We start from the raw sequence: 12795 nt of genomic DNA, 5'->3' as shown, positions 1-12795 counted from the left end.
TAGGTCATTGTTGGTTATCTATTTTAAATATAGCAGTGTGTCCATGTTAATCCCAAACTCCCAATCTATCCCTCCACACCATTCCCCCGGTAACCATAAACTCATTCTCTAAGTCCATGAGTCTGTTTCTCATACTAAGTGAAGTAAGTCAGACAGAGAAAGACAAATATCATATGCTACTGCTTATATGCAGACTCTAAAAAAATGATACAAATAAACTTATTTACAAAACAGAAGAATTTTTAATTGAAATATAGTTACTATACAATATTATATAAGTTACAGGTGTACAATATAGTGATTCACAATTTTCAAAAGTTATACTTCATTTATAGTTATTATAAAATACTGGCTATATTTCCTGTGTTATACAATATATCCTTGTAGCTTATTTTATACCTAATAATCTGTACCTCTTACTCCCCCACCCCTATCTTGCTCTGCTTCCTCTTCCTTCTCCCCACTGGTAACCACTAGTTTGTTCTCTATATCTGTGAGTACCAGTTTGTGTTATCGTTGAAAAAATTGAGGCTCACAGAGGCAAAGCACCTTTCTTGGCTGACAAGATGTAAACCCCAGGCTGCTTGCCTCCAGAGTCCAGCCTCTTGATCATCATATGATTTTTAAACATTAAAACATATAGAATAATCAAGAATGTCAGATGCTTCAGTGAGGTCCTTTAAAACAAAAGTAAGAAAAAGCGTTTCTCATTTTTTCCTCTCCTTCTGCGTCTTCATGCTGCCCCAGCTGCCAACCTCTATTAAGCCATCCTTCCCTGATCAAACTATCCCTGTTGTCTAAGCCTCTTCAGTCCTTCAGAGCCTCAGTTACTGGTAATCAGGTTGATAAACTCATCTCGGTCTGAGGCAGCTACATTTCTTTTTTTTTTTAACAAACATTAGCTCATTTTATTATCGCCATAAGTAGCTACATTTTAAAAGCATTTCATAATATCTCAGAGTGAAAGAGAGACACTGTTGCAAACATTTTTGGGGACAGCCAGAACTTTCGAGCTCTGCTCCAATCAAGCTGTGAAGGTGGTCACTAAATCTACTCCTATGTCCATCTCTGTGGAAGTTCTTTGTCTTCTTAAGGTTGAATTCCTTTGGCATAACATTGGCTGCTTCTGTCTTGCCTCTCAGAGTTCAGGGAAGTGTATTGCTTTGTCTCTTACTGAATTAAAGAATTCTCCATCTGTAATATAGGAGGTATGTTTTGTAGAAACCTTGAAATTCTGTATCAGATAGGCATGTATATGTTAACATCATTTTGTGTCCTAATTGTATCAGTGCAGGTAACTGAATAAATCTTCAGATTGAGACCATAGCTCTCTTCATTGCTATGATCATCATAGAGAATAACATTTGCCTGGAATTCACGACATCGTCTCTTGTCCTTATGGTTTCATATGACCTTGGTGATTGAAAATTCCATAAATTCCCTTTTAATAGTAAATAAGTTCATTTTATCCTCAAATTTATGATGATAATGAAATATTAACATGAGAAGCAAGTGCTTTATAAATCTCTGAATTGCTATTCTGCTTTATTTCAATAGTGTGCTCTTCTTAAAACACCCATATGGTACCTGAAGCTGTAAAAATTAGTGAAATGATAAAGTGGGGGTTGAATACACTGAATATGTGCTGGTGTCTGGAACTGAACAGAACTGCAAATATTTAAGAATGTAATTTGATTTCCAGGACCAGAAAAGAAGAAAACATTCTTGTCTTTCTGATGTACCTCATATCACTTTGGAGTTAAATGCCTAAATACTATAGCTGAGATTTTTAATGTCTAATTAAGGAGCAGCCTTCCAGGTATTTTTGGCTTTTCTTGTAAGTGTTCAAACAAGACTATGGCATTACTGAGACAGAGCTACTTTCTGTCTGTGATGTCCACACAAAACCAAATTTTTCTTAAAGACAGATATCATAAAATATCAATTATATGTGGAATCTAAAAAATGATACAAATGAACTTACTTACAAAACAGAAACAGACTCACAGACATAGAAAACAAACTTACGGTTACCAAGGGGAAAGCTGGAGGTGGGGAGATAAATTAGGAGTTTGGGATTAACATATATACACTGCTATATATAAAATAGATAACCAACAAGGACCTACTGTGTAGCAAAGGGAACCCTTCTCAATACTCCGTAATGACCTATATGGGAAAAGAATTTTAAAAGAGTGGATATATGTATACGTATGGCTGATTCACTTTGCTATACAGCAGAAAGTAACACAACATTTTTTTTTTTGAGGTGATATCTCATTGCGTTTTTTTTTTAACACCTTTATTGGAGTATAATTGGTTTACAATGTTGTGTTAGTTTCTGCTGTATAAAAAAATGAATCAGCTATATGCATACGTATATCCCCATATCCCTTCCCTCTTGCATCTCCCTCCCACCCTCCTTATCCCACCCCTCTAGGTGGTTGCAAAGCACGAAGCTGATCTCCCTGTGCTATGTGGCTGCTTCCCACTAGCTATCTATTTTACATTTGGTAGTGTATATATGTCAGTGCCACTCTCTCACTTTGTCCCAGCTTACCCTTTTTCCTCCCCATGTCCTCAAGTCCATTCTCTACATCTGTGTGTTTATTCCTGTCATGGCCCTAGGTTCATCAGAACCATTTTTTTTTTTTTTTAGATTCCATATACATGTGTTAGCATACAGTATTTGTTTTTCTCTTTCTGACTTACTTCATTCTGTATGACAGACTCTAGGTACATCCACCTCACTACAAATAACTCAATTTCGTTTCTTTTTACGGCTGAGTAATATCCCATTGTATATATATGCCACATCTTTATCCATTCAACTGTCGATGGACACTTAGGTTGCTTCCATGTCCAGGCTATTGTAAATAGAACTGCAATGAACATTATGGTACATGACTCTTTTTGTATTAAGGTTTTCTCAGGGTATATGCCCAGTAGTAGGATTGCTGGGTTATATGGTAGTTCTAGTTTTTTAAGGAAACTTCATACTGTTCTCCATAGTGGCTGTATCAATTTACATTCCCACCAACAGTGCAAGAGGGTTCCCTTTCCTCCACACCCTCTCCAGCATTAATTGTTTGTAGATTTTTTGATGATGGACATTCTGAGTGGTGTGAGGTGATACCTCATTGTAGTTTTGATTTGCATTTCTCTAATGATTAGTGATGTTGAGCATCTTTTCATGTTTTTGTTGGCAATCTGTATATCTTCTCTGGAGAAATGTCTATTTAGATCTTGTGCCCATTTTTGGATTGGGTTGTTTGGTTTCTTGATATTGAGCTGCATGAGCTGCTTATATATTTTTGAAATTAATCCTTTGTCAGTTGTTTTATTTGCAAATATTTTCTTCCATTCTGCGTGTTGTCTTTTTGTCTTTTTTCTGGTTTCCTCTGCTGTGCAAAAGCTTTTAAGTTTCATAGGTCCCATTTGTTTATTTTTCTTTTTATTTCCATTTCTCTAGGAAGTGAGTCAAAAAGGAGCTTGCTGTGATTTATGTCATAGAGTGTTCTTCTTATGTTTTCCTCTAAGAGTTTTATAATGTCTGGCCTTATATTTAGGTCTTTAATCCATTTTGAGTTTATTTTTGTGTATGGTGTTAGGAAGTGTTCTAATTTCATTCTTTTACATGTAGCTGTACAATTTTCCCAGCACCACCTATTGAAGAGGCTGTCTTTTCTCCCTTGTATACTCTTGCTTCCTTTATCAAAGATAAGGTGACCATATGTGCGTGGGTTTATCTCTGGGCTTTCTATCCTGTTCCATTGATCTATGTTTCTGTTTTTGTGCCAGTACAATACTTTCTTGATTACTGTAGCTTTGTAGTATATTCTTAAGTTCAGGAGCCTGATTCCTCCAGCTCTGTTTTTCTTTTTCAAGATTGTTTTGGCTATTCGGGGTCTTTTGTGTTTCCATACACATTGTGAAATTTTTTGTTCTAGTTCTGTGAAAAATGCCATTGATAGTTTGATAGGGATTGCATTCAATCTGTAGATTGCTTTGGGTCATATAGTCATTTTCACAATGTTGTTTTTTCCAATCCAAGAACACGGTATATCTTTCCATCCATTTGTATCATCTTTAATTTCTTTCATCAGTGTCTTATAGTTTTCTGCATACAGGCCTTTTGTCTCCTTAGGTAGGTTTATTCCTAGGTATTTTATTCTTTTCTAACACATTTTAAATCAACTATACCAATAATTTTTTTTAAATAAAAAATAATAAAAACCAAAATAAAATAGATCAACAGCAAGGAACAAAAAACAGACAACTTTGATAGCTACAGTGTTCTGTTCATGAGGAACTTCGAGCTGTGTGGTGTTTTTTTGGTACATGTGTTTGATTGAAAACATCTTGCATTTTTAAAAATCACAATGTATTTTTATGAGGACTCCACACATTCTTGATTTTGTCACTTTTATCTCTGCCATCAGTGTCCCTGGAATATCTCTATCTGTTTTTGGTCAGCTAAGGTGATGATTAAAGGGTTCAGGAATGGATGCCAATCATACAGATTTGGTTTAAGGAGCAAGTTCCTTTCTTAGGAGAATCAGCATCAGCTCTCCCTGGTAGTTTATTGTCTTTCTAAAACTGCTAATGATATTATTGTTTGATTTATCTATTTACCCAGTGTGCCTCCAGAAGAGTGAAAAATATCATAGTCTTTGAGCATCCAGAAAATTGTTCTAATCAGGCAATCAGAAAAGCATTATAAGATGGATATCTTACCTCTCCATGATGTGTTTACTTGATTCCCAGCCAGGAGTACTGATCATTTCTTTTTTGAACCCTTAAGGCTCTTGTAGTCAGCAGCATACAACGTAGCTAAGGCTGCTAAGCTTCCTTCTTTCCCCCAAGATAACCAGTTTTTAAGGCACCTAAGTCAAGGATAGAAGACTTGGCCAAGTCTTTTTAGCTTTTACTTCCCCAAATCCATTATGCTCTCAGAAGTCATTGAGGAGGGTTTCCTTTCCTGAGAGAGTCTTGGGAAATTTAGTGCAATTAGCTCACCAAGGCACTATGCCACCTTTACTCATGGCCTAGTCACTTTCAGAAATCATAGATCAATCTAAATAGCCCAACATTTAATAGTTAATGATAGACTTTGTTGTTTTTTGAGCCCCCAGGAAGCCAATTGACTCTTGTTGCCTGAGCTAAGTTGTAAACAATTCAAGAGTGGAGAAAGCAGAGGCCAGCACCAGCCTGTAAATGTTACCTATTTAGTTGATTCAAGCAGGTTTCAAAATTCTAGTAAATATAATCATATCACTCAATTTTGGTTTGCAGTCTCATAACACTGATCTATTAATGGTATATTTTTCATTTTTTTACTCCAATTAATTTTTTTCTAATGTCTCATGATTCTATTCTACTATTCTCTTCCCCTCCTCCCCCCCTTAGGAAGACTATCATGCCAAATTTTTTTTTTAAAAGGAGAAAATATTGTGATTTGAAACATAGGACATTTTATTTCACCAAAGAGTTTCTGATATCGTAACATAAGAGCTGTAGTTAAAGAACAGTTAGTTGAAATCAATCATTAAGTACCTACTGTGTGCAGTAGCCTTGTACTGGTGTTGAAATATTCACTGGCATTTCAAGCTGCATTATTGATTAGGAGCTGCCTCAAGACTGAAACTTAGTGTTTGCTGCCAGAGTTCTCAAAATCACAATATATAAAACCATCTTCAGAGTCACCATGACGTCAATGAGTCCAGTGAGAAACACAAAGGCAAACCAAAGGAAAACAAGGAAGATAGGAATTTGGATTGTGTCCATGACCAGTTTAAAATACAGAAGCCTGCCTTTGGAGATAGTGAAATCCTTAGCATCGTGTTGGAAATATTTTCAGAATGTTGTAGAATATAACACAATGTAAATGAAATTCTGATTTTAAGTAGACTTAAACAGCAGGAGTACATTTCAGAGTGGAGGCTGCCAGGCTTTAGGATTTATAAATCAGTAAATTAAAGAGAATAAGTAATTGAAGAACTATTGGGAGTTGTCACTTCTTTATTTTTGCTAAGTGTTGCTAGCACTATTCCCCTACTATGATTCTGTTGCGCAGTGAAGTCCCCACACTAGATCTGAGACATAATAGAGTTTATTAAACAAAGGATGAAGAAACATGTCAAAGGATACAAAAAAAATTTTTGGTTGTTTGTTTTTTATCACAATGTGGAAGTTACTGGTTGGCATCTCCCTCACACAAGAGCCCAGTTCTTCTCAGCCCCATCATTCCCAGGGACCTGCCTGGGGACCTGCCACCAGCATGTGCAGGAGACTGTGTGGTCTGGAGAGCCACCTCTGTGCCTTATACAAGCCATTACAGTATTCCCTTCTGTGCTTAGGCTGACACTCTTCTGCCGTCTGCAAGCCTTACCTCTAAACCATACTCAGGCTTCTCCCTGACTTATGCTAGGCTCCCTTGAGACTCATACAAGTGCAAGAAAGTATTTTATCAGAGCTGGTGATATAATAGATTGTAGTTACTGCATTAAAAAAAACACTTTTATTATGGAAAATTTCAATCATATCTTAAAGTAGAGCCTGTACAATGAACCATCATATAGTATCACACAGCTTCGACCATTCTGAACAAATAGCCAGTCATTTTTTCTATACCTCCACCCATTTCCCCTACCCTAAATAACTGTGAAGCAAATCCCAAACATATAATTTCATCCATAAGCATCTCGATATATGTGTGTGTGTGTGTGTGTGTGTGTGTGTGTGTGTGTGTGTGTGTGTGTGTATATATGGCTATGGACACTTAACTAAAGTATTACTAGGGTATTTTAAAACATTACATAAAAAAATATATAAAAGCTATGGACACTTTAAATAAAATAACTGAATTATTACTAGGGTATTTTAAACATTAACCCCTTAATATCATCAAATATTTAGTGAATTTTAAATTTCTTTCATTGTTTTACAATGTACATATATATAAAAATTCATTTAAATATTTATGGATATTTATATAATGGTTTATTTGTCTATTCAGGATCTATAAAGGTCTGACTTTTTTCTACTAGTTATCACCATCAGGATTTTCATGATGGCATCCATGTGGTTTTATTTTACATGTTTGTCTCTTGGATTTCTGTAAATTGAGAATCGATCCTAAGGCTGATCATTTTCATGTTTTGTTGTTTTTGTTGTTGTTGTTGCTTTTGGCAAGAACGTTTCATAGGTAGTGTTCTGTCGTTCTATCAAAAGATACATAATATATGGTTCCCTTTCTTTTTCTTATTTATAAATATTTTTATGTCAACAGCCATTTAATACTTGGTCTAGAGCCTTTATCTCATTGAGAGTGCTGGTATTTTCTTAGTTTTCATCTTACAAAGATGCAAGCAAATATTACCCAAGATCTGATTCCTGGAGCATTTTAAAGTTTTCATGTTGTTGTCCTTATATAGAGTCATATGCCAAACTCTTTAGCAGTTGTTCACTGCAATGGAAAAGTGTGACCTCAAGTCTCTGTCACATACCAAGCAAGGATGATAAAAAGCAAACAAAACCATCATCTGAAATCATCATTTCATAAAATGAAAGGTTTTTAACAGCAGAAATGGGAAGAATTTAAGATTAAAAGACAGAATTTTAAATTAAATACATATATCTTTCTAAAAAATTCATCACACCATCCTGATTTCACATGCCACCATGGACAGGGGCCACTGCATTCTGGACTCAAACAATGGACTAGAATGTAAGAACTATTGTTTAGCTCCATGACGTTAGTAAACATCTGCTAGAAGGTAATGTAAAAATTTGTCCAGCCAAATTACAGGACTAACAACTTTATCTTTAAGAGTATCTTTAACTTATTATGTATTCCAAATCACTATATGCAATTTTCAAAAGCTATTAAAAGGTTACTCTTTAATTCAATAAACATGTATTGAGCACCAATTCTATGTCACATACTTATTCAGGTGTTTGGAATACAAAATACAGTAGAATACAAATATAACAAAGATTAATAAAAAAGCAGAGTGGAGACAATATTGAAATTGAGAACCTGCGTTCTTGCTCTCCCTCCAAGGAGCCTCCTCATACCCCTGGGCATTTAGTATCCTATGAATGGGTATAAAAAGGCATGTTTGTCTTTCTCTTTGAAAACTAAGTTACATAGTGAAAATTATCTGAAGAATCAAAGGTAAACTATAAAATATAAGAAACTACATGATAACTTTTGGAATTAAATCTGTGGTTTCTCATAGTATATATTCTCACTGTAATAGACTTAATATGTTCTTTCTTAAAAATTTCAAAATGGGATTCTTTGCACTAATGATTTATTGAGGTCATCTTTGAAAGTATCCCTAGTATCACCATCTATCCATCTCCTTTTGCTGATAAGGAAACAATCCTCCAAATGTGACATGACTTACAGAATGGGTTAGTGGTTGAGCCTCCTGATCTCCAGCTCTGTGCTGCTCTCCCTGTTCCACACTAAGGTTTCTTTCACATTAGGAACTATACACATACACAGTGCACTTGAATCTCCCAGAGCATTAAGGCATAGTAGGGAGGCAGTCTTGTTTTGGAGAGCAGAAGTGAACAAAAAAGTGATACAAAAAGGCAGGTGGCCACAGGGCTCCTACGGATTCTCTCTGCTAATCATGTACTCTACTTGCCCTACTGCTCCTAGCCCTGGCAACCCTTCTCTTCTCCTTTGCCCTTTCTAAACCCCATCCTCCTGTCCTCTTGACATCAGCTTGGTGGGACTGATCAGTGTTTTGATTATAACTTTGTGTGCTGTTGACCTTGGCCAATCAGGCTGGCCTTGTATTACCAATTCTCACTCCTTGAAGAGAAGGAATAACATTGAAATGCTTGACCTGGGAACTTGAATTCAGTTCAGCTGTTTTGGCTGGTATAGTATATTTTAGAAATCAAACTTGAATGCCTTTATAGTGGACTTGCACGTCCTCATTGGCTGCACACTCCCCCCACTGCCTACTGGATTACACCAGGCTTTTCTACACACTTTTCAGAACTGCCTGGCCCCTGAAAGCATTTGAGTTGACTACTGGTGGACTGACATCTTCCTGACAGACTGTGACAGGAAGATCTTGGGTTCTTTGGGGTAACAGACACTAATTTTCAGTTTACTATGGGTCTCTTTAAAATCAAAAGCATTGCCTATGGCATCTCTCTCACTGGTCAGAATTTAGTACTGATGTGGCCAAAATCACAATGCTTTGCATTCAATAATGAGTCTGAGGGAGTTCAAGTGAGAGTGTAGATGGAGGGGGAAGGAGTTCAGAAGAACCCAGTTAAAATACATTATTGTGTGTGCTCAAGAATCTTGAAGCAATGATTTGTTATTAACACCTTGCTTTTCTGATAGAAATGCCTACAGACAGAAGACTTAGTAATATTTGGTTTAATACAGAAGGGTCCCTTTATCTTATTTGTGAAAGGATTCTCCTGGATGTGGCACTCTTCAGGGAAGGTACAAGGTCATGCAACAGTGTATTTTCCCTTGGTCCCAACATCATTTTCATTCAAATCCTCTTCAATACAGGTTGCCAATTTGGCCTGTTCCATCTCCAACAATGAAGAAGGGGTGAAACTAGTTCGGATGGCAGCCACCCAGATTGACAGCCTGTGTCCCCAGGTAAGCCTCATTTACTTTGTTTCCAAAGCCTGATATTTCAGATCTTCTACGCTCCAGCCCTCATGTCACTCATTTCCTTGCCTTGCCCTCTTTCCTCTCACTAGAATGTGCTACCCAATGTTCATGGGCCATTTCAGGTTCTGCCTTTCTCAAAAAGAACTTCAAACTATTCCAGTCTCTTCAGAATTACTGTGGCGATTATTCTCTTTTCCACTCCTATTGACTTTCTTCTATTTGTCTTGGACTGTTATTTCAATGCTCCATATCTATTTACCTTTAGTGTCTCAACCACTAAATTATATGCTTGCGCATGTAGAACAAGACTTCTATTTCTGCCACATCTGTGCTAAGTAGGCTTTGTCCAGTAAGCACTTTTTGAAACCTATATCTTACAAAAAGAAGAAAAGCAAACAAAAATTAGTAGTAGTTGATAACCTACTTTAAGTTTCATGTTTTGATTGTCCTTCCAAACACTGGGAACCCACTTATCTGTGGAAGCTGCAGGGTCCAGGATTTCAACATGATCTTTGACCTGCTTGTTCCTCTGTCAAAGAGTGTGGTCAATATGTCCCTGGATTGTCTCTAACAAATAGGTCATCAATGCCGCTCTCACACTGGCTGCCCGGCCACAGAGCAAAGTTGCTCAGGACAATATGGATGTCTTCAAAGACCAGTGGGAAAAGCAGGTCCGAGTGCTGACAGAGGCTGTGGATGACATCACCTCAGTGGATGACTTCCTTTCTGTCTCAGGTAATCACAAATGGGCCCCTTACAAGGCAGCCGAAGAAAGAGAACAAGATGAGATGAGGAATATCTTTCAAATGTCATGGGTCTCTGTTTCAAGTGCTCTCCTTGGCCCTTTGAGCTGTCAATCATCTCTGCAACTGTAATTGTAACACCCTCTTGAAAATTCTTCTCTGCTGTGCACATTATTTCAAGACACTGAGCCAAAGCATTTGGGGGGAAAACACAAATTTCTGATCAAGATATTAGAAACCTGAACAGATTATTTAAGTAGAGTTAGGCTCCTTTTTACTTCCTGGAGTTTTTAAAATAGGATGGCCTTTGATGCATCTGAATCATCCATCTAAAAAAGGGTATGGGTTATGAGACTGGTTACGTTTAAAAATCAAAAAAACAATGAGTTATTCCAATTTGGCTGCATTAAGGTTTTTTCCCTCAATAAGTGAAGTTACCCAGGTTTGTGATAAGCTGGGAAGAAATGTTAGCCACAGAATGAACCTATTAGAAGGTACTTGGGAGTCATTGAGGCTTTGAGCACTTGACCATGAGGTTGTGGAAAGAAGTGAGAGAGAGTAACTAATCATCACTGGAAACTGTAACTTTCTTCTTTGTAAATGAAGCCAGACTGAAGGATGTTGGCGCATTTGAATAACCATGTAATCAATTTGACCTTTAACGGGGCTCATCAATGCTGTTTCAAATTTGGCTACCGCCAGCTAATGGGCCTTTTTCCAAACACATTTGACGAAACATACTTGGCCCAATTCACCTGGAAAAGTCTCTATGGGAGGCATGGGGGAGGAGGTCACCAGAAACCTCAGCCTCCTTGCGAGGCATTAAAATAACCAAGTGACGCTTGAAAATTCAAATTGACCAGGTGTTGACTCTACCCACAGGAATATGGAACTCACACCTGACAGTTCAGGTGCGCCCTAGCCTTGACCAGGACTTACTGAGGTCTGAGATGGAGGGGTTGCAGCACAGCTGGTGGGATCCAGACAGACAGGGCCTCTGACTGCAACAGTGTGGAAGGGATTTCTGCAGGAGGCTTAGTGTATTTAGAAACTTTTCTCTAGTTGCAGTCTTTCCTTTCACCAAGAAACTGACAGTGAATTCCCACTGGGGGCTTGTGTTTAAAGCTTGTCTGAGAACAGCATAGTTGAATCTGTAGATCTGATGGATGATGGAAAAGCCAACTTTGAAATCATGGAGGGCAGGGCAAGGGAGATGGGAAAAATGAGTGAACACATGCTCAGTATCTATAATTTGTCTGACTTTCTGCTATTTGGTTTAATTCACACCAAAGTTTTATAAGATAGGCATCACTATTCTGAGCCTTCCTTTGAGAAAAGTAAGGCACTGAGAGGTAGGTAACTTGGCAGAGGTATAATTAAAATCCAGATATCCCCTTTCCAGAATCTATATAGTTCTCAGTAAGTCTAGATAGAAGGGAATTTGCCTTTGATGTTTCCAGTTGTCATTGCAGCTCCTTCCCCACCCCCTCAAACCTCGCCATCCCCTCTGGAACCACCATTCCACTCTCTCTTCCCTCTTGGAAACCTGTCTTATTCTTCATTCCTAAAGTGCTTTGTTTTTGATGACTTGTCAAAGCAACTATTCATTTAAACATACCCATATCCAGGGGTTGACTGATAAAGAACTCAATGTGTTGCCATTCCTGGGATTTTTGCTTCACTGATGCGTGAGTCCTAACAACATAAAAGATATGCAAGAAATGTATCTTTCATAAGGTTCTTAGAAATTGTTTGGATAGACATATTGGGGATTTGAGTGGTGGGGAACAGAAGGACGGACACCAGGACTGAGCATCTTTCTTGTATGTAGTCAGTCTTTGCCAAGATGACTATAGGGGTCCCCAAAAGGGGCAGGGGGACTCTCCAACCAGCCTCAGAACTCACACAGCAATCCTAACAGCACCTGGAAATCTTATGCTATTCCCCTTCTATCTACAATTGAATAGAAAATATACTACCTTTTTCAAAGAGGAATCATTTCAGAACTTAAAGCTTTCCCAACTTCTCCTTTTCTTTAAATGCATATATGAAAATTTCTGAGGGTAGAGAAAAGCAAGGTTAGGAGGTCTTATCTCAGACTGTTTCAGTAGTGCAAAGCTTTTCTTAATTTTCTTCCACCGGATATGCCTCTGCCACCTTTCTCCCTGCCATTCCTTTGTGCATCTCATTATTACCAGCAACAAGAAAAGGCTTTGGCTTCCGCTGATAACACTGTGCAGTCCAACCCCAGTGGTACAAGCGCTGCGGCATGCCATGACAGGAAAATGAACAGGCGCTGTCGGGGAGCCAGCCTTGGCAGGACCTGCTAGAGCATGCCTTTGGACTTGACAATCGGAGGCGGCAGGCACCTTTCCACAGATGGGCTTGACA

At 37.9% G+C, this 12795-nt stretch overlaps 1 protein-coding gene across 2 annotated transcripts in view; it reads left to right on the top strand.

The window, feature by feature from the left end:
- CTNNA2 (catenin alpha 2) overlaps positions 1–12795 on the top strand; it is a 1189124-nt gene that overhangs the window by 1072126 nt on the left and 104203 nt on the right. For both annotated transcript variants that reach the window (XM_067704543.1, XM_067704544.1), the window contains exons 10-11: positions 9554–9646; positions 10240–10396. In XM_067704543.1, the coding sequence (XP_067560644.1) occupies positions 9554–9646; positions 10240–10396 (250 nt within the window). The remainder of the gene's footprint in view (positions 1–9553; positions 9647–10239; positions 10397–12795) is intronic.

This window comes from Pseudorca crassidens, chromosome 14, assembly GCF_039906515.1.
Source record: "Pseudorca crassidens isolate mPseCra1 chromosome 14, mPseCra1.hap1, whole genome shotgun sequence".
Classification (NCBI taxonomy): domain Eukaryota; kingdom Metazoa; phylum Chordata; class Mammalia; order Artiodactyla; family Delphinidae; genus Pseudorca; species Pseudorca crassidens.
Note: the sequence above shows the minus strand (reverse complement) of the source record. Positions and strands in the feature narration are given on the sequence as shown.